This window comes from Setaria viridis, chromosome 4 (genome assembly GCF_005286985.2).
Source record: "Setaria viridis chromosome 4, Setaria_viridis_v4.0, whole genome shotgun sequence".
NCBI classification, from domain to species: domain Eukaryota; kingdom Viridiplantae; phylum Streptophyta; class Magnoliopsida; order Poales; family Poaceae; genus Setaria; species Setaria viridis.
Window position 1 is genome coordinate 34,192,001 of NC_048266.2, and position 26,075 is coordinate 34,218,075.

The window sequence follows — 26,075 nt, forward strand, 5'->3', positions numbered from 1 at the left end:
ACCAACCCACCACTAAAACCCCAATGCCTTTAGAGAGGAGAAGGGAGGCGGAGCGGCCGGTGTGTGTATATATATGTAGGCGTGTGTGTGTGAAGAGAGAGAAGGCGGGGGTGGTATCGTGGGATGCGTGTGCGGGGAGTGGTTGGAGGTCTGGCTGCACCCGGTCCATGCACCTCTCGTAGAAATCCACCGTTGGATCTCGGGTTCCGCGGCAGACGGACGGTCCGGGCTCCGGGTGCCAAAAGCAGAGAACATGGGTGGGTGCGCGTGGTCTACGAACCTGAGTACCTCTCCGCCGTCGGATGGGGAACGCAGGCCCTTGATGCCGAGGCGGTGGCGGTGGCGGTGGCGCTCGGGCTTCCGGCGTGAGGGGGTGTGGAGCCCACCGCTCTGCTGTTCTGACACCTGGAGCGCGGCGTCTATGCCTACCTGTGAGCTGCCTACCCGCCCAACGGGGGGAGGCGAATATGCGCGGGTACGGCATGGGGTGGCATGCGCGCCCTCCGGTTTCTTTTGGGTTCCTTGGAAACCAAGGAGGCTTGGGGTTTTTTCCTTCTTTTTACCAGAGGATCAGAGGATGCTTGCTACCAGGCATTTTGAATCATCACGGTGAGTTATTTCTTCTGAGCACTTGCACACGTCGGCACGTCGCCAACTCGCCATCAGAGCAGTCTAGCTGTTTCTTTTTTTTCTCGACCTTGAGAACGAGTGTATCAAAATGGTTTGGAATTCTCGTTTCAGTTTTTAGATTTGAAATTAACATGGAATGAAAGTCTCTTTTTAATCATAATTTCTTCTCCACTAAAATCAACGTTGAGAATGTGAGGAGATCGGGAGCACCTAAGAACATTCCTAGCTAAGTACTATCATATATTAATATTTGAAATTGTAGGTTCTTTTCTCTTTCATATGTGTGCACTTGTGCATGGCATCGTGTGGTGGATGAGATAATGCACACATATTTGTATATACTTGTATTCATATGGTTTTGTAAATAATCTATTTTGTTACGTGTATCCGTATGACACATGTGAATAATCTATTTAGTCCTGTGTTTATAAATCTAAATACAATTGTTGGTGCATGATAATAACACATTAGCATATAGCCATTTTTATCCCTGTCCCCCATCCCTTCTTTTTACAAATTGTAGCTTGATTATACAAAATTGATATTTGATCCTATTTTTTTCTATAATATTCTCAAGAATAACAAGATCATAGTCACTAGCAAGTGCATATAAATATGAATCCAATAGTGTCAATTTGGTGGAACATTCCTTATGCATGTACTCCATCCCTTCCAAATTAAAGGTGATTTGAACTTTATCCTAAGCCAAACTTCTCTAAAATTTGGCCAAGTTTTTAGGAAAAATACACTAACATATACGATATTAAATAGATGCACTATCAAGACACGTATTGGTGGATTTAACGAAATAAATTTAATATTGTAGATGTTGGTGCATTTTACCATAACTTAGTCAAAATTAGAGAAGTTTGGCTTGCAGCAAAGTTAAAATGCCCTATTGGAAGAGGGGAGTACTACAATTGTCAGTAAAGGCGTAAACTTAGATAGCCAAACCATGTTATATTTTTTTAATAAGTCAAACCATATCATATAAAAAATAGACGAAGGCGGCACTGTTTTCATATAATAATATTTATTTTGTTTCCAAAATGGCACGGGACTTCTAAAAACAATTACACTGAATTCCCTTGATTCCTTCTCGGCCAAACATTCTGCCAACGGAGTCATCAAGTGTTGCTTCAACTTCCGCTAAAAAAACCCCCCACCATACATTGAACTTTGATGAGGAACACCCCCCCCCCCCCCCCCCCCCCCTCGCTGGAATAACCATGGCCAACGACTCAACACATGGTGTTACGCCATGTCATGGCACCTCGCCTTCCTTCTTTTGGTTTCTGAACATGGAGCTCAGATGCTAGACGGACGAGGAGACGACGCGAAAGTGTGAAACCGTGCTGAATTATTGTGGCCTATAAATGAAGAAGAGCGCACTGCTCGACACCTTCAATTATCGGTTTCTATTTCAAGAAGCAGGTAGCCCAAATTGTGATAGGGCTGGCAAGCACGTGGAGCCGCCCATGCCCTGCTGCCGTATCCGTTTCGGGCAAAAGGGTTAACGCACTACTACCTCCAGAGAACAGAGAACAGAGACCAAACACGGTAGCCCACTAGCCCGAGGCGTCCAGCCGCGCGCGTGTTTGACCATTGACGTTTTTGGAGTGGTGGCCCAGACCTTTTGTGCTGCTGTGTTGGGACCTGATGAAGAACGAGAACGAACGGAAAGAATCCAACCGAGACCGACAGGGGGCAGTCCATTTTCTGCCCAAGGGCCAAGGGAAATACCAGTTGGTAAATGCATTCCACATTTGAACTTTGGTAGTGCTGTTCACGTTCAAACCCCTGAAGAAACTCTGAGATTGTGCATTTTCGACCCTGAAATTGTGCTATTACTTGGTCACCAATTTGTAGACGTCTTTGGTAGCAAACCAAGTGCTTTCAAATTTTAGTTAACGCCTCAAAATTCTGATTAGCATTGCAGCATTGGCGAGGTTGGGTAGAGAACCAAACAGCTCGCAAGCACACATGACTATATACATGATTTTGAGTTTTGGGCTTCAAGTGGCTACAGGCCTACAACACCAAAGTTGAAAAAGACTATATTAGACCTTTTCCTTGAGAAAACACCTCAAGACTATTTCCAGGAGTATTTTTGTTTCGATTTTTAGAAGATAGAGAGCTTTGGATTAGCATTTGGTTTTTGAAATTAAAGATGAGAATGAAAATGCCAGAATGGACCTGATAACCATGACGTGGCCCTAGAACACGCAAAAACGGCACGGCCCAGCTTGGAATCTCATCTTCAATCTTCTTTGTCCCAAGTCACAACACCGGCTGCGGCGACGTGGTGGACCGCGCGGGAGGCCCCGAGTACGAGTCGACGTTGACCCATAGCAGCGAGAGCACGGAGACGAAGAGCACCGACCAGAGCACGGCGATGGTGGGCGCCCGGTCCCGCCGCACCAGGAGGCCCCTGAGGAACCCCTGCAGGTGCGCCACCACCCACCCGGCGAGCGCCAGCTTCACGAGGACCGGGCCCCACGACCGGTACCCGTGGTCCACCCCGTACGACACCGCCACCACCACGCCGGCGAGGTTGCCCAGCAGCAGGCTCGCGGGCGGGATCAGCAGGTTCGACCACCGCATGGACCTCCGCGCGCCCGAGGACTCCTCGCCGCCGCCGTTGCCATCGTCATCCGAGGACGAACGGGTCGCCGTCTCCTCCGTGTATGAGAAACCGACGTCGATCCCGGCGCACGCGCGCAGGACGCCCTGGAACACGGCGGCGAGGCACGCCGACGTGCCGGTGACCACCCAGAGCTTCTGGTCCCGCCACCACGCGCGCGGCGCCACGCGGCTCCACCGGAGCTCCAACGCGACGGTGGCCGCCGCCGAGGACAGGAGCAGGATGAGCAGGACCGCGTCGTAGTAGCTCACGTCGTCCGGGAAGATGGACCTGCCGGTGAGGAGGCAGACCGCCGGGAGCGCGCAGTATAAGGTGAGCGGTAGCGAGACAAGAGGGTAAGCGACGCAGGTCACGTAGCCCAGACGCTGCAAGAGCCGCATGCGCCCGCCGGCGCCAGCCCAGACGGGGCAGTGGCGGCTCAGCAGGACACCCATGGCCGCCACCGCCCGCCGCGACGCCGCGGCGAGGACGTGCGAGGGGCTGGCCGGAGCGAAGCTCTGGAACGCGGCCCGCGCCGGCGCGCAGTACGCCGACGCCCACCCGCGCGCGTGCATCCTGAACCCCGTGGCCGTGGCCATGCCGCCGCCGCCTCCGGAGCCGTACATCCAGCCAACGTCTTTGCCCCACCTCGTCCGCTCCTCGTACGCGCAGCTGACGACGTGGATGGCCTCACGTAGTAGAGAGCAAGCAGCTGCGACCGTGGAGTCCGAGCCGCCGCCGCGCCGTTGGGCCGCGAACGCTGACACGATGAACGCCGGCGAATGGCCGAAGTGTCGCTCCAGCGCGGCGTGGTAGGAGCGCAGCCTCCGCCTTGTTCTCGCGTTGTCTTCTCCGTCCTGCTCGTCGGAGTCCTCCGAGTCAAGCAAGGGCACCGAGGACATGGTCCTCCTCAACGCGCGCTCCTTCCCGTTCCCGAAGCAGCACCAGTTTCTATGGGCGTCGTCGTCCTCGGCCAGCGCAGGATCGAAGCCGTACAACGCTTTCCGGTTGAAGCAGCAGCCGGAGCCGACGTACACCGGGCCCCGGATGCCGTCCAAGCACTTCATGTCGATCTGAACCGAAGCATCGCAAAATCGTGAGAGTTACTCTAACTCAGAGGAATTTTGGACAGTGAGTAAGTAAGCTTGATCTGTTACGTCGAAGAAAACAGAATCGTGGGTCGCGTCCCGGTCGCCACCGTCGTCGTCGACGCCGATCCGCAGCGGGAACTGGACGAAGCACGTCCTGTTCCCGGCCTCCGGGTCCACGAGGAAGCACATCGCCTCCCTCAGGGCGCTGCTGTTGGTGATGCAGTGGTCGTAGTCCAGGTTGAGCACGTACGCGCCGTTGGTCAGCAGAGCAGACACCCGGAGCTGCCAATAACACAACGCAGAAAACACATTGCAGGTTACAGGCTTACAGCTGAACAGAGGTCAACGACAACATACTGCTCGAGATCAGGCACGTACCAGGGCGTTCAGGGCGCCGGCTTTCCCGTGATGCGGGAACCCCGGCTTCTTCTCTCGCGACACGTAGAACAGCCGGGGCAGCTCGTTCCCCTCGGCGTCCTGGTCGCCGGGATGCCCCAGAAGAACCTGGAGACCGTGCAGGAATCGAACTCCATCAAGGCATCAAATGCTACAGGCCAATGGAGAGACATAGGATTTGCCAGCCATGTCTTGCTGATGGGTGGAGCGAGGCGAGGAGTTCTGACCTGTGTCATGGCGGGATGGTCTCTCGGGTTGTTCCCCGGCCACGGCGTGCCGTCCGACATGACCCAGCCGTCCTCCGGCACCTTCCGCGCCTTCGCAGCGAGGTAGTTGATCCTCACCTTGAACTCCTCGTACTCCCTCTGCAACCCAACCCATTCACGATCAGCGACCGCCCGACCCTTTCAACCGAGGAGGAGCGATCGACCGATCGGTCACCTTCATGGCGCGGCGTTCCTTGACGAAGGACGGCGCGGCTCGGTCCCTGAGGTAGTCGACGCCGCGGGCGAAGTAGAGCTCGGGCGCCCTGGGCTCCACGGCGTGCCGCCGGCAGAACGGCACCCACCGCCGCGCGAACGCCGCGGCCGCGAACAGCGCCTCGAACGCCAGCATGTCGGCGCCGTCGTCGGAGACGTAGCACGCCAGCCTCCCCGCGGGGTAGTCCACCGCGAGCACCGACAGCACCGTGTTCGCCGTCGCCAGCGGCGGCTCCCTCTCCCTCCCCGCGCCCGCCGCCGCCGTGGTCACGAGCACGTCCACGCCCGGCAGCCGCTCCTCGCCGACGCCGTCGCTCCCGTACCGCGACGCGAGCCTGTCGGGGTGCGTGGCGCGGTGGGTCGGGGAGAGCTTGGGGAGCTGGGCGAGGAGCCACGCGAGGGCGAGGCTGAGCTCGCTGGCGAGCGCGGCAAGCCACAGCCAGGGGGCGTCGGGAACCGGGTGGGTGACGCGGTACCGGAAGAAGGCGGCGAGGAGGAGGACGCGCAGCGCGACGGCGGCGCGGTACAGACCGAGCTCGGCGGGCGGGACGGGCAGCTTCTCGCTGAGAGGCTCGGGAGGGCCATCGCCGCCGGCATCCCCGCTGCAAATTCAGTCATGGCGAGATACGCTAAGGTCCAGGAGCTCGCGTACACTTCTACACGACATGAAACCTGATGGTTTTTGCAGGATTGCAGTGAACACGCCATTGTCAGCGTCAGTGCTCACCTTTCTGAAGATTCAGGCTCTCGGTCCAGGTCGGAAGCCGGGGAGTTGACAGGCACGATCTCTGGGCTCCCTTCGTCCATCCTGAACCTAACTGATAGGTGAACAATTCAGAGTGCAATGTGCGCATCTCATGGTTGTCTCAGCAAACGAACTGATGTACAAGAAGCCATGTGTAAAAACGAAAAACATCTCGATCTGAATAAGTCTGTTTTGTTCTCTGGCATCCATTCCTTCTTCGTCTTCGTCGAGTCAGACGCAGAAACCCCAAACAATCCCATTCCACACATCTGGTTGGGAGGGACAAGATTTGGGGGTACTTCCTGCGATGTTTGCGAGGAGGTCGTAGTGGAAGAAACGACACGGTAAGACAAAGTTACTTTTTGTGTGCTAGCTGCAACAGGCATGACTGTGGCGGTAACAGACAGTGGACGAACTGGTATTGGCCGAGGAATCAGAGACCGCAGCATCTACTAGCCTGTCTGTGTAAACCTAAGCGAAGACCTGGTCAACGATGATGGCCCCGAAGGATGGAGTGACGACCCCGTCTAGCCGGCCCAAAAGCCACGAGCCCACGAGCCTGCAATTGTCGCACGTTCCAGCGTCCAATCTCAGACACTTGAAAAATTATTAGTAAAACTGCATTAGCAACAAGTGTTGCGCGACGATCAAACTAACAAATTAATCCGAAACTCACATGACCTGTGTTTTTCTTCGATAACGGAAGTTTTTTCATTAATCTTCAAGGTTTTTCACATCGACACGGTACAGACTTTGAAAAATAGTCCCATTTTTACACAGATGACTCACAAATTCATAAATCGGAGGCCGTTCCTGAATCTTATATTACAGTTGCACCACGCAATGCGTCCATGGCCCATGCCGTCTCACGAACAATCTTCGCGTGTACGGCCAGAATTGCAAATTACATTTTGGCCGGCAAGGAGGCTACATTGGACACTGTTACATACACCTAGCAAGGAGGCTATATTGAACACATGCAGACGCAGCACAGTCCCTGCAGGATATAAGATTTTCATCTAAACGACAGACTTAATCGATCAGATAAATGGCCTAGCTAAGCGAGCAGCCAATTCAGAGTTTCAGACTCAGCCATCAGGATTCAGGAGGTATTTCCTGCTGCTGCTTTCTTCGAAATGCAACCGGGTTCCAGTCTTGCATGTAGAGGCCAAGCTATTGGTTGTCTCCGCCGGCACTGCTACCACCCCCCGGCCCTCTTCTGTTGACAGTGGTGTTCTTCAGGATCTGCGGCACGCCGGCACGTGCATGCAGGGGAATAAATCGAATTAATTAAGCTGCCATTTGCATCCTACTTAGTACTGATGATAACAGAAATAAACTCGCTGTTTCAGACGTTGATGGCAGATCGAGTGTGCAGTTGACAAGCACGCCTCCGAAATTGCTAGCAGAACTTTTGTGACGGGTGAGGCGTGCGCGCGCGTACCTGTCTGAGCATCTGGTTCTCGTTCTGCAGCGTGGAGAGCCTCTCCTCCAGCTCCGAGTTGCGCTTCTCCAGGTCGTTCACCCTCACCTCCAGCTCGCTCAGGTACGCCTTCTTCCTCTCCCGCGCCTGTTGCGCCGACACCCGGTTCCGAAGCAACCTAGAATTGCAGTGAGAGTCAGCATCTTGATGATCCGATCCTGTCCAAGTGTCCATTGTCCAAGTGTCCATTTCGGACAGTTTGATGGTGGCCTTATAAGGCTACGACTACGGGCAGGCCCATCTGTGATTTGGGCCCATTTGTGACTTGGGCTATAAATCTGTCATTTCCTTTCACCCTTAGCCTGTATATTAGCAGCAGCTAGAGCAAAACTATTAAGCGGAAAGCTAAGAAACCCGCATAGCATCATGTGATATGCAAAAGATCTTAATAATAACAAGCATAGAGCTCTCTCTAAGATTTTTTTAAATCTAAACTATTTAAAAAGTAGATCCGCAACGAAACGACGACAGAGACAGGAAATTGTATCATACAAATGGAAATTTAATGTGCACTACATACAAACTTATTGCGTGTTGCATCTCAAAACCACAGGTTAGGTAGTGAAATTGGCATCATGTCTGATCAGCTCATTGCAAGAGTACGAGATATCAGGCAGTGAAACCTATATTTTTGTGACATATATAACTTTTTTAAAAATGTATGGCGTTTCGGACAAGCTAATTATTGGTTTGTTTCTAATTAAACTATTTCTCTTATAATAAACATCTTATATTTAAAATGGAGGGAGTATATTCTTTGCCAACTTAGTTGTGTTCTGTAAAATTTACTTCTACGATGATAGTGGGACTTTTGAAAGTTTAGTTACATGTCCGTTTCACGAGTATTTATCAGTAATTGGAGCATTATCAAGTGAGGGTCTGAGGGTGTGTGTGTGTGTGTTTACAAACAGCTACCAATGGCTGTGTGCCAAAAAAAAATGACTTTATTACGTGAGAAAGAAAACTAGCTAGGTAAAAGCAGTCATAAGACACCCTGCTAGCATCTCCAATTCATTCTCTCACCTTTTTATGCATCGCCTATTTACATGTTAGTACAGTATATGTTATCGACCAAGTTGCTGTCGTCCTTGGCGGCTTGGCCCTAAAGGCCTTTGTACGGCGTTAAGTTGCGTACGTGAATCCACACGCCTTTGCCCGAGCAGCAACTCTACGCCGACACAAAGCTTCTCTCGACAGCCTCGCAGTCGTCGTCCTCTGCGATCCTATACACGTACCGTACCAGCAGCAGGCAGCTAGCAGAAGGCAATTTACACGCTCGATCGAGATCGAGGCACGGGAGAGAGCCGTAACGCACCTTTTGAGGCGCCGGTGCTCCTTGTCGGCGGGGCTGCGGCCGCTGCGGCGGGCGGAGCTGGCCGCCTGGGCCGCGGCCGACGACGACTGGCCGCGATCGGACGACGTCCCGGCTCCGGCAGCGGCAGCGGCAGCGGCGCCGGCGGTCTCCCTGCCGGACGTCGACGGGCCGGTGGCCAGCTCCAGCCCGACCTCCGGCACCCGTCTGATCTCCTCGTCGCTCTCCATCCCTACACACACCGCGCGCGGCCAGTGATTTCCAAATCAATCCCCCTCTCGATCATGCATGCATGCTGATCGACGTAAAAGGGAGTACTCTCTTCCCTTACAATCAAATTTACAAGACAACAAATAGCTAAACTTCCGTTTCAAACAGGAAAAAGCTAATAAGAAACTAGAAGAATCAAGAACAGAGATTAAGAACAGACATGCTTGATCGAAGGAATGGACCGAAGAAAGGTTACAGTAGATCGAAACGGAAGCAATTCAATTGTATATACAAGATGATAAAGAAGATCAAAGGAAGTAGGCAGTGTGCGTGCCTTCCCTGGCCTCCTCCGTCTGCGGCGCCGAGCTGGAGGAACGCTCGCTGCTGGAGGGCAGCGAGCTCGTCGTCTGATCCTGCTGCATATTCTTCTACTCTCTCGAGCGCTAGCTCTCGTCGGCACACGGCAGTCGGCAGCAGGCAGCTGGGGCGATGGATTTCTTATTAATCGTGCGCACGTTTCCGTGTCTCCTCCTGACCCTCCTCTATTGGCCCCTTGTTTTCCTTCCCTTGCCTGAACTTGGAAAGCGTTCGACGATTCCATCCTGCTCATCATGGGCGACCTTTTTTCCTTGGTCGCAAACGCCTAGAATCTCTTTCACAAATCAGCCCCCAATCGTTCGTCATATTGTACAGCTTAGTGTTATCGTGTTCCAGCTTCTAGACAAGAGAGAAGTAGAGTGGATGGCTACAGAATTCGACGAGAAATGAGAGGTTTAGAAGCGAAAAGCGCGGTGTTTTTCGCTTCAGGGGATCCAGCTCTGCCGACGTGACACTGACAGGGCGTCCAGTTCAATCGCGGGGTCCGGGCGGGGCTCCCCCAGCCATCCACCCTCCGCGGGATCAAACGGCCGCCACCCCGCCCACGTCTCGGCGCACGAGGCCACGCGTTGGCGCCGGCCAGCGGAAGGTGGCGAGGCGCGCTGCGTGGCCGCGCTCGCCGCCCCCCACCCCGATTGCCCGTCGCCGACGCGCGGGCCGCGGCCGGCGAGGGGGCCCCGTCCTCAGCGGATGGGTGAGCGCCCGCAACCTACCAGCCGCGAGGAGGAGCCCGCCGCCGGCACGAGGCGGGCAGGCTGGGCGCCCCGCCGCCCCGTGCTGCAACTGTGCGCGCCCCCTGTTTTCAATGCGCGCCTTTACGGCGTGCGGGGTGCGGCGGTGGCTCGTCGTCGGCCACAGCGCGGGACGGCGGGGGAGACCTCGGCGAGCGGGGGCTGTTGCATCCCACGGCGGATTTGTGCGCTTTGTTTGGCGGATCCTCGCGTACTGTCGGCGTCAGGGTTAACGAGACGACTAGTCCGCGTGCCGACCGGTAGCGAGCTTGCTCGGGTTCGTTAGCTACGTCATCACGGCTAAAATTTGACGGTCATTAAAAGTTTTTTTAATGTCACGGGGAGAGCGTCCCACCAGAATTGTATTGATATACCTGTGGCAAATCACAGATTAACTGTCTAAAGTAATTTCCTATTTGACACTAGAAAAATTATTCGTTCCTTTCTTAACCATTAAAAAAATTTATGTTGCCTATTTGACACCGAGTTCAATTTCCATTCCTTATATGACACTCTATTGGATTTTCCGTCTGAGAACCATTAAATGCCCGGCGAAAACACGATTTTGCCCATGTGGACCCGACCACCCTTCTCCCTCCTCTCCTCTCCTCCCTCTGTTCCTCCATATCTCCCGTCTCGTCTCATCTCAGCCTCTTCCTTCCTCTGTTCCTCATCTCTCCCCCCTTGTCTCCCCACCCCGACCCCCGCCCACCGATTCCTCCACGTCACACGCGCAACAACGGTGGAGCTGGACGAGCTCCCTGGTGGTGCTTCTTCCTCAGCACGCACGCTCCCAAGCCTACGGTTTGGGACAAGGCTGCCTTCCTCCCCACATGGCGCCCGCCGCCGCGGAAACCCTCGCCTCATTCCTAATCGCATCCCCGTCCCGCTCGCTCCTCCGGCCCCTCTCCCGGCGACCCGCCACCGCTAAGAGAGGCGCCCTATCGATCCGGATATCTGTCGTGCCGCCGCGGGCGGCGCTGCCCGGCGGCGGCGCACGCGAACGTCGAGCGCGACGGCGATGAAACCGCCGCCTCTAGGAATGGCGAGGCTTCCTTTGTCGGAGATGGCGACTAGGACGCGTCTGCGGAGCCGGGGGCGACAGCACTAGCACCACGAGCGTGGCCGTGCCGCCGCTGCCGTAGCCATCATCGAAGAGGGGGGAGAATAAGTGGCGGCGGAAGCTGCATAAGGGAGGCAGTGTCGGGTGGTGGCTGTGGGAGCCCATAGTGCAGGGGTGGGAGATAGGGTTCCTCCTGCTCCAGCTCGGCTTTGCCATATTTGCACTCCGCATGCTGAGGCCAAAGATTGCCCCGCCTGGTTCGGAGCCCCGGCCACAGACAACGACCGCAGGCACAGAGATTGGAGGAGAGGAGAGGAGAGGAGAGGAGAGGAGGAAGAAGGGTGGTGGGGTCCACATGGGCAAAATCATCTTTTCGCCGGGCATTTAACGATTCTCGGATGAAAAATCCAACAGAGTATCATACAAGGAATGAAAGTTGAACTCGGTGTCAAATAGGGAACGGAAATTTTTTAAGGGTCAAGAAAGGAACGAGTAATTTTTCTAGTGTCAAATAGGAAATTATCTCTATTTTTAGGGAAACAAGGCAAAAACCCTACCGGGCTCGGTTAATTTAGGAAAACCGAGCTAAAACCACAACAAGCTACCTAGCTAAACACGGATGACAACAGAGCATCATAGCACAAGGATGAATTTTGTGGCTTAACCACGGATAACAATGCCTCGGCACAAGGCATCAGACATCGTTGGAGTATCGACTTCAGCTTGGACGCCATTTGCAACCTTAATGCTTCTTTCTCCTCTTTGCAGGGTCCTCCTCGTATGGAATCCCTGTAATGAATTTGTAACATCAACAGTTGCACCTGAATCAATCCACCAAGTAGATTTTGCATAACTTAAATACAAGGACTCATCTACGAATGTAATAAGATCCTCACCTTTCCTGCACAGATGCTTCAGGAATTCTACACAATCCTTTTGGTAGTGTTCCTTATTTTTGCACCACTTGCAAGTGTTCTTGTCCACCACCACTTCATGGGTTGATCTTTGATGGTGATCATGCATCGGAACCTTTCCATGTGCCTTAGAAGAAGAGGCGTTCCACTGAGGTTTCCCTTGTGGCTTAGAATTTGTTGTTCTGATAATTTCTCTTCTTGTTTTGGCTCAGGTAATTGATAGTATCATCAGATGAGCCTTTAAGCCTCTCTTCTTCTTGCACACACATGGCAATCATCTTCTCAATACCCCACTTTTCTAACTATGAGTTGTAATTCACAGCAAAGGTCTCAAATTCTTTGGGCAGTAAGGTAAAGACCAGATGGATTATAAATTCTTTTGGGAGCTCCATATCCATAGACTTAAGCTTGGAAGTCATATTGCTCATTCTCAATATGTGATTCCTTATTCCACCACCAGTATACTTCATAGTGACAAGCTTCCTAATAAGAGTGCTTGCATATGCCTTTAAAGAGCCAGTAAACTAACTCTCCACCTTTGTCAGGTACTCCTTAGCGGTGTCACACTCTATGATTGCTCCCCTTGTTGCCTCCAAAATGGAGCTCTACCGCTGCTCTGCGCTTCAGTACCTCGACCTATCCTGGAACCATCTTGGCAGAGAGCTCCCCGCGTACACCGGTTCCCGCCTGGGGGTGAACCTGACCACGCTGGCGCTCAGCGGAAACAGGTTCAACGGCACAATCCTGGGCACAATCCCGGCGTCGCTCTCCAGCCTCCAGAATCTCCAGAATCTCAAGATGGACGACAACAAACTCATTGGCATCGTCCCAGCGAAGCTCAACAAGCTGATGAGGCTTCAGACGCTATGGTTGGCGTACAACCCGTTCGCCGCGGGGGAGCTGCTGGCCTCATTTAAGAACCTGACCAACATGACTTTGGGCAGCGCAGTGCAAGCTCATCGGTGACTTCCTGAGATTTGTCGCAGACATGCCGGAGTTGGAGGTGCTGGACCTATCCATCAACATGCTGACTGGAGGCATACCTCCGTGGGTTTGGAGCCTCAAGAATTTGCAATACTTTGGAGTTTACAGGAATAACCTCACCAGCGACTTGGTGGTTAATGACTTCGCCGTGATGGGCTTAACATTAATTGATGTTTAAGAGAATTATAAGCTTACTAGAGTTATCCCGGAAGTCTTTGAGCACTTGGAGAACCTCACAAGATTGTCCCTCTTCAGGAACAACTTCTCCGGCGAGATACCAGCCAGCATCAGCCGGCTGCCATCATTTATCAGTATTGAGGCTTCATAGTAACAGGGTTACTGATATTCTCCCGCCAGAATTTGGGAAGCACTCGACCTTTACTTATATGAAGGGTGACGACAATGAGCTCATTGGCACAATCCCAGAAGGGCTATGTGCCAGAGGCCAGTTCATGACGCTCACTGATAATGGCAACCACTTGAATGGATCCATCCCAGAAGCCCTGGCCAATTGCAGTAGTTTGCATGGCCTGCAGCTAGACAGTAACCAGCTCTTTGACAAGCTACCCCAGGCTCTATGGACGATAAGGATTAAAACCTTGTCCCTATACAATAATAGGCTCATCGGAGGACTATAAGTGTGATACGAATATATAAAGGTGTGGTACGAATTAGAGAAAACTATAAGTGTGGATATGTCAATGCTGGGGAAAGCGCCTTCAGTACCGGTTCTTAACGCCCCTTTAGTACCGGTTGTATAACCGGTATTGCTAGCTCGATATTAAAGGGGGACCTTTAGTGCCGGGTCAAATAACCGGTACTAAAGGGGGGCCTTTAGTACCGGTTGTTTATACCAACCGGTACTAAATTGGTTCACGCCAATTTAGTACCGTACTAAAGGTCTTTTTTTTCTGTTTCTTTTCTCATTTTCTTTTCTGTTTCTTTATTCTATATTAGTATTTCATATTTATTTCTTTTACGTATACTAGTTCTAATACGCTAATATATAAAAAGTTGTATTTATCTATAATATTACATTTGATATAATATTATATATATATAGACATCTTTTTCATTCCCATTTATGAATAATATTACATTGCATCAACACTTGAAGTTCAACATTTGGATCAACTATTCTGAACTCAAGTCCTTACGGTGATGCAGATTTGATTCACCATTATGGAACTCCCCCGCTGGATTTACTACCTCATCTAGAAGAAATCCACTGAGTTGTTCTTGAATTGCTCTGATTTTTTCCGTCTCGAGGAGTGCTTCCTTCATGTCTCTCATTTGTGTCATTGGCAAAGGTTATTATATAGGAGATCAATGGGTCTGCACAATTAGAACTAATTTATTATTAAGAAATTTGTATACGTAATCTGAATTCATGGTCGGTTATACGCTTGGGACCTACAAAGTAATGGATGAACTCACATACGTAGTATCCGCTTAAATTATTCCCCGGATTCTGTCTCAAACACTATATATATGGCAAAAGAAGTTATGAAATATTTGTTATGTTCAAGGAAGTGTCACGAGATGTGGAAATTCAACACATACCGGAAATTCAGGCTTGAAATCAAGTTCCTCCTTGAATTCACCTGCGAGATGTCGACAGAAGCGAGCCTATGCTTTGTTAAGAATGTCTATGAGGTTTTTGTATTGATCTCTTGAGTTCCTCAAAGAGTCCATGATATAGACCGCGCTTCGATCAATCGCGATAACAAGGAATATCCAGTGGAAGCTGTACATATATGCATAGTTAATGCTAGTTAGTCTTATGTTTAACTGCTAGTTCGAAAAAGAAAAGAGATGGGAAACACGCTCACTTGAAGTTGTACGGTAGAAGTATGTACTTCTTGTAATGTTGGTTGTCTAGGAACTTATATATGTTCTTCAAGGTCTGATTTGGTCTATCTCTTATAGTTGACTCGTTTATAATATCCGGGTCCATGAAGCCAATGTCATAGTATCCTTTCCTCCGGCAAGTTTGAATCTCCATCCCGCAGATACAAAATCGAATAGGAGTTAAGACTTCGCACAATGACTAGAGCGGGAATTTTGAAGTTAGAACAAATTAAAGACTTACAGAACCCAGGAACTGATGAGTGACTTGTCAAGTGCATCTTGATTGTAAAGAAAATAGAGTTCCTCTAGCGGCACATTTATAATGTCATCACCACGAAAATAATGTTGATCTCCAATCCGAACTTCGAGAATGAGTAAACCGTTAGCTGAAGCCTCCATGTACCATTGGTGCAATTTGTACATCTTCGTTGGAACACGGTCCACCAACTGCGGCCACACAAGCGGTTTCCCTAACTCAAATTTTCATCTAGCAGTCCCAAGGTGCTTTGGGACGTGATCCTCTCCTTGAAGCAGGTTCTTATCAAACTCTGAAAGCACCCGGAGCGGGGCAATGGATTGGTTGGATTGGGTTCCGAGATGTGGAATACTTGACCCACTTTTCTTCTTCTTCTAAAAAATCTTTATTATTGAGCGGTCGTAGTCAGATAGTGGTGGTTTGTCTGCCTTTTTCTCCATGCTTCTAATGAAAGTCCGAAGTTTAACCTTATCAAGTGGTGGATCTTTCTTCATGGGAGGCTTTGGTGCAAAGTGAGCTTTAACCTCAGCACCCACTACTACCTTCAGTTCCGCATCAGTCATATCATAAGGTTTCTCGAGCTCGGGTTGCTTCTCTTTCGGCTTATTCTACTTCTTCTTCGTAGCCGCAGTAGGCGGAACTAAAGGTGTCTTTCATCATGTAGCCTTGCTCATAACAGGGGGAGGAGGAGTCATGTTAGAATCCCTGTCAACTGGTGGACTCATGCTAGGATTCCTATCCGATAATGGAGAGGGTGCCCTAGCAGATGGTGTAGGTGATCTTGCCCTTGAGCCTTGAGGAGGCGATCTCAAGGTTGGGGGATTCGGCTGCGTAATCGTTATGTAGCGCTTGAGCCATAGAATCCAACCATGGATGGTTTCTCTTAGATTTTTTTCCCCGTCACCTCCAGGGATCTCCAGTTCTAGGTCATCCCAACCATCGACCATTCGGTCCACCCCAACTTTGGTGTAACTGCGAACTGAAATATCCACGACATGAATTGTTTGGCCTTGTGTTGGTTGTTTAGCCACACCATAAGCCACCACGATGAGCTTGTTTTTCACGGGAGTAACAAGCTCACAAGGAGCTCTCCTAGTGATGTCATCCATGGTGTGGTGTTGGTTGTCCTCAAATATGTCAGAAGATCCTCCAGCTGGGGCTTCCGTGGAAGTGATACTGCTTTGATGCTGAGAGGGGCTTATGTTGAAATTACCCCCTAATGATGCAGCCGCTTATCCACTGGCTTATTTGCTAAGAGTTAGAGCTACATACCAGTCGATTGTTTCCTCCATTCTTGCCTCTGTCAAAGCTACGTGTTCTTGCAACTCTCGCAGCTGTCGTGCGTGTTCGGCCTTACTTCTTTGGCAACTTATGTAGCAATCAATGTGCTCACGAAAGGCAACCTTCCATGGAATTACTCCTTTGCCTCAGCAACGTCCAGGGTGTTCTGGATTACCTAGTGCCATAGTCAGCTCGTCCTTCTCTCGATCAGGCACGACAGATCCTTCGGTCGTTGCCTTTATTAATTCAACAAGCCTTGTAGCCGCTTCTCTTAATTCTTAGCCGAACACAAATGATCCATCTTCGAGATTGAGCGTGTCGCCATGAACATAATACCAATGCTTTGTTCGCTCCGACCATTTGAGAGTCTACGGTACTATTCCCTTAGCAATTATGTCATCTTCCATCCTCTGTCATTTTAAGATCCCCTTCTTGTAACCTCCTGGCCCAAGAAGATGAAAGTATTTCTTCTTTTGAGCATTGTCGGTTTTAATTTTAGTTGCCTTAGCGCTCTTTTGGGACTGCTTGAACTGCACAAATGAATCCCAGTGACCTCTTAACTTCGGGTGCTTCGTGAAATCTGGTGTAAGCCCTTCTTTATGTAGTCTTCATTCAGGTTCTTCTTGTACGTCTGAAAAGCAATTGCATCCTTCTGAAAGCTCCAATCTTTCACTTTTGCTTCATCTACACTTTCGAACGTGAAATTTTCTTTTATCTGTTCCCATATCATTTCCTTCTCTCGCTCAGGGACCATGTTTATGGGGACCATGCTTGTGGAAGCGATGCTCTCATCAATTTCAAGGATTTTCCAATTCTGAAAGCTTATTGGTATTTTATCTCTAACAAGAAACCCAATTTGATTCACCAATTTGGTCTTAGCATTGTGTGGAGCAATTGGTTCACCATCTTCAACAATTTCCGTGATGATGATACGGCCCTCTAACTTCTTCTTGCCTCGTTTCCGTTTAGGCCTGCTGCTCGATTCAGATGGCTGAAAATGAAAGAACTATTAATTCCCAATAATCTTGATAAGTTGAGAATTCAAATCATATTTACGTATAATAATTGCTATATCTCGCCTTACTGCCCATCATTGCCTCCCTTGGCAATTAGTTGCTCCTCATTGCCATCACCGACATGTTGAGGTAGATGTCAGTCTGGCTGCGATTGACCTCCTCGTTTGGCGGATCGTCCGTGCGACCTTGAGCAATCAATTCCATTAGGTATTCCTCGTCCAATCGGGCCTGCTCGTCCTCTAATCGTGCCATTGTAACTAATATAATATAAAAGAAATTATTCTAAGAAACAGTAGGCATCAACAATAAAAAGAATGACAACAAAAAGAATTAAACACTCATACAATTTGTAAATAACAAAATATAAAAAGAATCATTCTAAAAATAGTAGGCATCAACAGTAAAAAGAATGACTAAAAAAAGAATTAAACACTTATACAATTTGTAACAATAATAAATGACTAAAAAAGAATGAAACATTTATACAATTTGTTACAATAAATAACTACAACAATATTTACTGTGAATTGCTAGTAAATGACAAAAAAAATGACTAAATAATTATACAATTTGTGACAATAAATAGCAATAAAAAAGAATACTTATACAGTTTCTTATAATAAATGACTATTAAAAAAGTATGACTAATAATTGTACAATTTTGTTATAACAAATGACTAATCAATGTTGTACATAATAATTACCACAATTTTTCTATAATCTCTTGCTAATTCAACAATTTTATGCACATTTCTATAATTTATTGAACTATACTATAGCTAGTAGCAATAAAAGAATTATTCTAAGTAGTATCATTTTACAATTTATATGGAGCAATAAAATAATTTTTCTAAGTAGCAATAAACGAAATTATTCTAAGTACCATTAATAGAATTATTCTAAGAAATAGTAGGCATCAACAATAAAAAGAATGACTAAAAAAGAATTAAACACTTATACAATTTGTAACAATAATAAATGACTAAAAAATAATGAAACACTTATACAATTTGTTACAATAAATGACTGCAAAAACATTTACTATGAATTGCTAGTAAATGACAACAAAAAAATGACTAAATAAATATACAATTTGTTACAAAAAAATGACTATAAAAAAGAATACTTATACAATTTTTTACAATAAATGACAATAAAAAAGAATGACCAATTATTATACAATTTGTTATAATAAATGAATAATCAATGTTGTAGATAATAATTACCACAGTTTTTCTATAATTTCTATAATTTATTGAACTATACTATAACTAGTATTCTAAGTAGTAGCAATTTACAATTTCTAAGTAGCAATAAAAGAATTAATCTAAGTAGCAATAAAAGAAATTATTCTAAGTAGCATTAAAAGAATTATTCTAAGTAGTCAACAGTTTTCAATTTCTAGTATTCCACTAATAAAACAATGCATGGCAATAATGTACATTAATTTCCTAGCACTATTTACAAATTTTCTAATTTTCATAACACAATTTCTATATTCACCAACACTACTTATAAATTTTTCTATTATTCCTAACAACATTTATCCTAAATCCTAAAATTAAAGAAATTTTAAAAAAAGGATGACGTCAGCACGGCCGCGGGCTTATGTCAGCACAGACAGCGCCCGCGGCCGTGCGCGAGGGGTGGCGGGCGGTGGAGGAGGGGGCGACGGTCGTTGGAGGAGGGGCGGCGGCGTTGGTAGAGGGCTGGCGCCAGGGGCGAAGAAGGGGTACCGGCAGGGCCGAGGGTCGTCACCGCGGCGTCAAGGCGGGGCGACGTAGGGGTGCGCGACGACAGGGATGACAGCGGCGTGGAGGACGGGGCTGCAGCGGCGAAGGAGGATTCGGCCGGGAGAAGGGAGGCACGACGGAGGTCTATCCGCGAGGACGACGGCGCGGCGGCGTGTGGATGACGGTGGGGACGAGGGCGATGAGGAGCGGCTAAGTGTCCAGGGAAATTCCCTGAGAGAGGAAGACGATGGGGTTTTATCCCCCCCCCCCCAAGTACCGGGTGTAGCCCTCACCCGGTACTAAAGGGGACTATTAGTACCGAGCCTATCCCCCACCCGGTACTAAAGGGCGTGCCTAGGACGCCAAATGAAATCGCTCCTCCTTTAGTACTGGGTGTTATTATCATCCGGTACAAAAGAGGGTTGTAACCTCCTGTTTTAGTTCCCGCCAAGACAATGTTTTATTTCCTTTCATTTAAAATTGCTATTATATTTATTTATTGCGTAGTCGTGAACCTGACACTCGCCAGCGCCAAGTCGCGGGGCCCTTCCCGGACGCCGGCGGCGGCCTCACTAGCCTCACGTACCTCGACGTCTCTAGCAACAACATCACCAGCGTGTTCCCCACCGCGCTCTACCGCTGCTCTGCGCTTCAGTACCTCGACCTGTCCTGGAACCATCTTGGCGGAGAGCTCCCCATGGACACCGGCTCTCCACGCTGGTGCTTAGCGGAAACAGGTTCAACGGCACAATCCTAGCGTCGCTCTCCAGCCTCTGCAGTCTCCAGAATCTCATGATGGACGACAACAAACTCATTGGCACCGTCCTAGCGGAGCTTGGCAAGCAGATGAGGCTTCAGACGCTATGGTTGGCGTACAACCCGTTCGACGTGGGGGAGCTGCCGGCCTCATTTAAGAACCTGACCACCATGACTAGTCTCTAGGCAACGCAGTGCAAGCTCGTCGGTGACTTCCCGAGGTTTGTCGCGGACATGCCGGAGTTGGAGGTGCTGGACCTGTCCATCAACACCCTGACCGGAAGCATACCTCTGTGGGTTTGGAGCCTCAAGAAATTGCAATCCTTTGCAGTTTACAGGAACAACCTCACGGGCGACTTGGTGGTTAATGACTTTGCCGCGATGGGCTTAATATTAATCAATGTTTCAGAGAATTATAAGCTTACTGGAGTTATTCCGGAAGCTATTCCGGAAATCTTTGGGCACTTGGGGAACCTCACAAGATTGGCCTCTTCAGGAACAACTTCTCCGGCGAGATACCAGCCAGCATCGGCCGGCTGCTATCATTATCGGTATTGAGTAACAGGCTTACTCGTATTCTCCCACCGGAACTTGGGAAGCACTCGACGTTTACTTATATGGAGGCTGACGCTACGTGCAAGAGGCCAATTCATGGCGCTCACTGCCAATGGCAACTACTTGAACGGATCCATCCCGGAAGCCCTAGCCAACTGCACCAGTCTACGTGCCTGCATCTAGACAGTAACCAGCTCTCTGGCGAGTTGCCCCAGGCTCTATGGACGATAACGATTAAAACCTTGTCCCTATACAATAACAAGCTCACCGAAGACTGTAAGTGTGATACGAATATATAAAGGTGTGATACGAATTAGAGAAAACTATAAGTGTCGATGTGTATGGAGTAATTGCTAACTAATTTATCATGATCGACATATCCATATGAGTATTTTGTTAGAGTTTAAATTAGAGAGAGCATGATAAGCAAATTTGGTTATTAGATATGGACCTTAATCTTTTGTTCATTTGTAATACTTATGTTCTTTAAAGATTACTAGGCTGTGTGAGAGTATGGGTTGTTGATGGACGTACTAGTTAATCTAGCAAGATGAGCAATGGAGAGATACATGGCGGAAAATGATACATGACAGAAGGCTAATGGTTTGGCAACTTCATGCATCGAAAAGGAATTACTGAGACTGATATTGATACCATCGTCAATGATTAGATGCTAAACTTATAAGGTAATGTCTTTATATTGTTTTGTTTAATAGTTTTTCATGCACCTTAAGTGTTTGCCCATAATATTAACTATACTTACAAGGCTAGTACGGCTACTACTGCTACTACTACTTCCAAGGACTCCTAGCAGCAAGCGCAAAGACGCAACATGCGCACTGGTGATTTAATGTTCAGAGTATATGTGCCCCTCTTTTTTCCATTTGTCTTTCTTCTCCTTTTTTCAGTTTTTTCAAAATGGATCTAGATAACTTTTTCGTAAAAGATTATTTGGCTAATTTTTCCAAAAAAATATTTTCATAATTAGAAGTGTTATTTAAAAATTCTAGAGAATTTTTTTTGGTTATATAAATTTTTAATTTTGGAACGTTAACGAACGAAGGAGGAAAGGAAAGGGAAATGTGTGTCAGCCGGGTAGACTAGACCATGCCTCTTTATTCCTACAAATGGAGACCATATGAGCCAAAAGCTCGCGTGTAATATAAGCGCAGCTAGCGTGCAGGATAATTATTAGCACCCACACATATGATGACTTTGTTAATTTTAAAAAATGATTTAATTTCCCATATGTGTTTTTTATATGTGTGTTATGTGAACATCTACTTTTTTAGGCTGCATTTTTTTATTAAAAAAATGTGATTTTAGCTCAGGGAATAAAAATCATGCGAACGAGTTACTCTCAGAGTCTCATGCGTTTAGACCCACGAACTTTAATAGCCGTGTTTGACGGGGCACTTTTGTGCTGTGCTGTGACCCATCTCCGGCGAACGTGAGAAGAAAAGATTAGCGAACTGATCCCGAACCCGAATTTCGTTGATCAGCGGTGCAGTCAAGAAAAGGAAAAACGATTCCTCTAACTGGCATCAAATCATGTGTACTTATCGATAGTTTGAACAACAAAGACTTCCATAGCACCAGAAAAAGTCTGGTCTACTCCGTCCGAATCACACTCTTAAAGGAAGGAAAAGCTACGAATCAGAGGCAGTTCGAAAGCTTCGCGGCAAGCACCTGCCGAGACATGGAGGCACCATGGCGCGCCCCGCATCTCCTCGGCCTCGTGCTCGCGCTACTTCCCAGCTGCTGCCTTCTTCCCCGCGCGGCCGCGCAGGACGACGCGCGGCTGCTGCTCGAGATCAAGCGCGCGTGGGGCAATCCGCCCGTGCTGGCCGGGTGGAACGCCTCGGCCGCGGGCGCGCACTGCGCGTGGCCGTACGTGGCGTGCGACACGGCCGGACGTGTCGTGAACCTGACACTCGCCAGCGCCAACGTCGCGGGGCTCTTCCCGGACGCCGTCGGCGGCCTCATCGGCCTCACGTACCTCGACGTCTCTAGCAACAACATCACCGGCGTGTTCCCCACCACGCTCTACCGCTGCTCTGCGCTTCAGTACCTCGACCTGTCCTGGAACTATCTTAGCGGAGAGCTCCCCACGGACACCGGCTCCCGCCTGGGGGCGAACCTGACCACGCTGGTGCTCAGCGGAAACAGGTTCAATGGCACAATCCCGGTGTCGCTCTCCAGCCTCCAGAATCTCCAGAATCTCAAGCTGGACCAAAACAAATTTATTGGCACCATCCCAGCGGAGCTCGGCAAGCTGACGAGGCTTCAGACGCTATGGTTGGCGTACAACCCGTTCGACGCGGGGGAGCTGCCGGCCTCATTTAAGAACCTGACCAGCATGACTAGTCTCTGGGCAACACAGTGCAAGCTCATCGGCGACTTCCCGAGGTTTGTTGCGGACATGCCGGAGTTGGAGGTGCTGGACCTATCCATCAACACGCTGACCGGAAGCATACCTCCGTGGGTTTGGAGCCTCAAGAAATTGCAATCCTTTACAGCTTACAAGAACAACCTCACCGGCGACTTGGTGGTTAATGACTTCGCCGCGATGGGCTTAACAAATATCGATGTTTCAGACAATTATAAACTTACTGGAGTTATTCCGGAAGTCTTTGGGCACTTGGAGAACCTCACAAGATTGGCCCTCTTCAGGAACAACTTCTCCGGCGAGATACCAGCCAGCATCGGCTGGCTGCCATCATTATCGGTATTGACGCTTTTTAGTAATAGGTTTACTGGTATTCTCCCGCCAGAACTTGGGAAGCACTCGACCTTTACTCGTTTGGGGGCTGACGACAATGAGCTCATTGGCACAATCCCAGAAGGACTATGTGCCAGAGGCCAGTTCACGACGCTCACTGCCGAGGGCAACCACTTGAACGGATCCATCCCGGAAGCCCTGGCCAACTGCACCAGTCTACACCGCCTGCAGCTAAACAATAACCAGCTCTCTGGCGAGTTGCCCTAGGCTCTATGGACGATAGGGATTAAAACCTTGTTAGAGTTTAAATTAGAGAGAGCATGATAAGAAAATTTGGTTATTAGATATGGACCTTAATCTTTTATTCATTTCTAATACTTATGTTCTTTAAAAATTACTAGGCCGCGTGAGAGTATGGGTTGAGGGATGTACTAGTTAATCTAGCAAGATGAGCAATGGAGAGATAAATGGCGGAAAATGATACATGACAGAAAGCTAATTGTTTGGCAACTTCTATTGAATGAGATTTATATTGATACCATCATCAATGATTAGATGCTAAACTTATAAGGTAATGTCTTTATATTGTTTTGTTTAATAGTTTTTCATGCACCTTAAGTGTTTGACTACTTCTGCTACTACTGCTTACAAGGACTTCTATTTAGTTTTGCTCTTGGCCCCTAAAATCTTAGGATCGGCCTTACTAGCGGCAACCACAAAAACACAACATGCGCACTGGCTTTCGCGGTGTGCCCCTTTTTTCCATTTGTCTTTCTTCTCCTTTTTCATTTTTTTCAAAATGGATCTAGATAACTTTTTCATAAAAGGTTATTTAGCTAATTTACCTAAAAAATATTTTCATAATTAGAAGTGTTATTTAAAAAATTCTACAAAAAAGTTTTTGAAAAGTTTTTTCATATATATATGTTTTTAATTTTGGAACGTTAACGAACGAAGGAGGAAAGGAATGGGAACTGTGTGCCAGTTAGGTGGACTACACCATGCCTTTTTTTTCCTACAAAGGGAAAATGAGACTATACGAGCCAAAAGCTCGTGTGTAATGTAACCGCAGCTAGTGTGCAAGTTAATTATTGACGCCCACACATACGGTGACTTTGTTAATTTTAAAAAATGATTTAATTTCCCATATGTGTTTTTATATGTGTGTCCGAACATCTACTTTTTAAGGCTGCATTTTTTTGTTAAAAAAATGTGATTTTAGCTCAGGGAATAAAAATCATGCGAACGAGTTACTCTCAGAGTCTCATGCGTTCAGACCAACGAACTTTAATAGCCGTGTTTGACGGGGCACTGTTGTGCTGTGCTGTGACCCGTCTCCGGCGAACGTGAGAAGAAAGGATTAGCGAACTGACCCCGAACCCGAATTTCGTTGATCAGCGGTGCAGTCAAGAAAAGAAAAAACGATTCCTCTAACTGGCATCAAATCATGTGTACTTATCGATAGTTTGAACAACACAGACTTCCATAGCACCAGCAAAAGTCTGGTCTACTCCGTCCGAATCACACTCTTAAAGGAAGGAAAAGCTACGAATCAGAGGCAGTTCGAAAGCTTCGCGGCGAGCACCTGCAAAACGTAAAAGCCCAAAACCCACGCAGCGAATCGAATGGGCTCGTGCCAGTTTTCTACAAAAACGAAAAACTGGGGATTTCCCTCTCCCTCCGCATTTGATTGCCAAACCGATCGTCCGTCCCCCTGATCTTGGCCTCACCGGCGTCACGTGCCTCGACGTCTCTAGCAACAACATCAGCGGCGTGTTCCCCACCGCGCGCTCTACCGCTGCTCTGCGCTTCAGTACCTCGATCTGTTCTGGAACCATCTTGGCGGAGAGCTCCCCGTGGACACCGGCTCTCGCCTGGGGGCGAACCTGACCACACTGGTGCTCAGCAGAAACAGCTTCAACGGTACAATCCCGGCGTCGCTCTCCAGCCTCCGGAATCTCCAGGATCTCAAGCCGGACGACAACAAATTCATTGGCACCGTCCCAGCGGAGCTCGGCAAGCTGACGAGGCTTCAGACGCTATGGTTGGCGTACAACCCGTTCAACGTAGAGGAGCTGCCGGCCTCATTTAAGAACCTGACCAAATGACTAGTCTCTGCCTCTCTGGGCAGCGCAGTGCAAGCTCGTCGGCGACTTCTCGAGGTTTGTTGTGGACATGCCGGAGTTGGAGGTGCTGGACCTGTCCATCAACACGCTAACCGGAAGCATACCTCCATGGGTTTGGAGCCTCAAGAAATTGCAATCCTTTGCAGTTTACAGGAACAACCTCACCGGCGACTTGGTGGTTAATGACTTCGTCGCGATGGGCCTAACATTAATCGATGTTTTAGTGAATTATAAGCTTACTGGAGTTATTTTGGAAGTCTTTGGGCACTTGGAGCTTGGAGTTGGGAAGCTGCAATAGTACACTTGATGTGCGGAGGTGCGCAACTCCTTGCGCGCCAGGCTTAATACTTTCGCTACACATCTGCCATCGCCAAACAAGAATCAGCAAGTGTGAACCATCACTACTTCCACGAGCCTAGAGAGGGAGGAAATCGCCATGACGACGCCTTCAAGAAGGGGGAACGGCGGGAACGGCGCCCGAGGGCGTCATCGTCATCAAGGCAGGCTAGTTTCCAGTAAGGCTTTCGCCGGCGATTTCACCACCCCGAACCCAAGCACATGGTCTGCAAGCACATGGACCACACCACAAGAACACTGCACTAGGTAGGACACGGAGTCAAAAGCTACCACGACCACCCATGTACCATCGATTGCAGCATCACCACCTAGCCTAGATCAGTGACCTTGCCAAATCCGGCCACCACTAGCCTGTAGAGGGGAGGAGACGTTGCCACGTCAAT

The 26,075-nt window shown here is 48.8% G+C and overlaps 3 protein-coding genes across 3 annotated transcripts; 1 reads left to right on the top strand and 2 right to left on the bottom strand.

The window, feature by feature from the left end:
* Positions 1-2,684: 2,684 nt before the first annotated feature.
* LOC117853663 (putative cellulose synthase A catalytic subunit 11 [UDP-forming]) lies at positions 2,685-5,370 on the bottom strand. Its single transcript, XM_034735963.2, has 5 exons — positions 5,182-5,370; positions 4,968-5,105; positions 4,723-4,848; positions 4,411-4,626; positions 2,685-4,326 (listed from the first exon to the last, which is right to left on the bottom strand). The coding sequence occupies exons 1-5, from the start codon at positions 5,353-5,355 to the stop codon at positions 2,911-2,913; spliced, it is 2,070 nt and encodes a 689-aa protein (XP_034591854.2). The 5' UTR covers positions 5,356-5,370; the 3' UTR covers positions 2,685-2,910.
* A 1,386-nt stretch (positions 5,371-6,756) lies between these two features.
* LOC117851811 (transcription factor HY5) lies at positions 6,757-9,828 on the bottom strand. Its single transcript, XM_034733710.2, has 4 exons — positions 9,304-9,828; positions 8,763-8,991; positions 7,409-7,565; positions 6,757-7,209 (listed from the first exon to the last, which is right to left on the bottom strand). Exons 1-4 carry the CDS (start codon positions 9,389-9,391, stop codon positions 7,138-7,140), a joined length of 546 nt encoding a protein of 181 aa, XP_034589601.1. The 5' UTR covers positions 9,392-9,828; the 3' UTR covers positions 6,757-7,137.
* Positions 9,829-22,007: 12,179 nt separating this feature from the next.
* LOC117853665 (uncharacterized) lies at positions 22,008-23,827 on the top strand. The gene has a single exon (XM_034735965.2). The coding sequence runs from the start codon at positions 22,187-22,189 to the stop codon at positions 23,474-23,476; it is 1,290 nt and encodes a 429-aa protein (XP_034591856.1). The 5' UTR covers positions 22,008-22,186; the 3' UTR covers positions 23,477-23,827.
* Positions 23,828-26,075: the final 2,248 nt, after the last annotated feature.

Coding starts and splice junctions, on each gene's coding strand:
- LOC117851811 (XM_034733710.2), bottom strand. CDS start 9,391: ATGCAGCAGGATCAGACGACGAGCTCGCTGCCCTCCAGCAGCGAGCGT. Junction 7,566..8,762: donor GAGCACCGGCGCCTCAAAAG/GTGCGTTACGGC, acceptor CTGCAATTCTAG/GTTGCTTCGGAACCGGGTGT. Junction 7,210..7,408: donor AGAACCAGATGCTCAGACAG/GTACGCGCGCGC, acceptor GGCGTGCCGCAG/ATCCTGAAGAACACCACTGT.
- LOC117853663 (XM_034735963.2), bottom strand. CDS start 5,355: ATGCTGGCGTTCGAGGCGCTGTTCGCGGCCGCGGCGTTCGCGCGGCGG. Junction 4,849..4,967: donor ACCATCCCGCCATGACACAG/GTCAGAACTCCT, acceptor CACGGTCTCCAG/GTTCTTCTGGGGCATCCCGG. Junction 4,327..4,410: donor ACGATTCTGTTTTCTTCGAC/GTAACAGATCAA, acceptor GCTTCGGTTCAG/ATCGACATGAAGTGCTTGGA.
- LOC117853665 (XM_034735965.2), top strand. CDS start 22,187: ATGGAGGCACCATGGCGCGCCCCGCATCTCCTCGGCCTCGTGCTCGCG.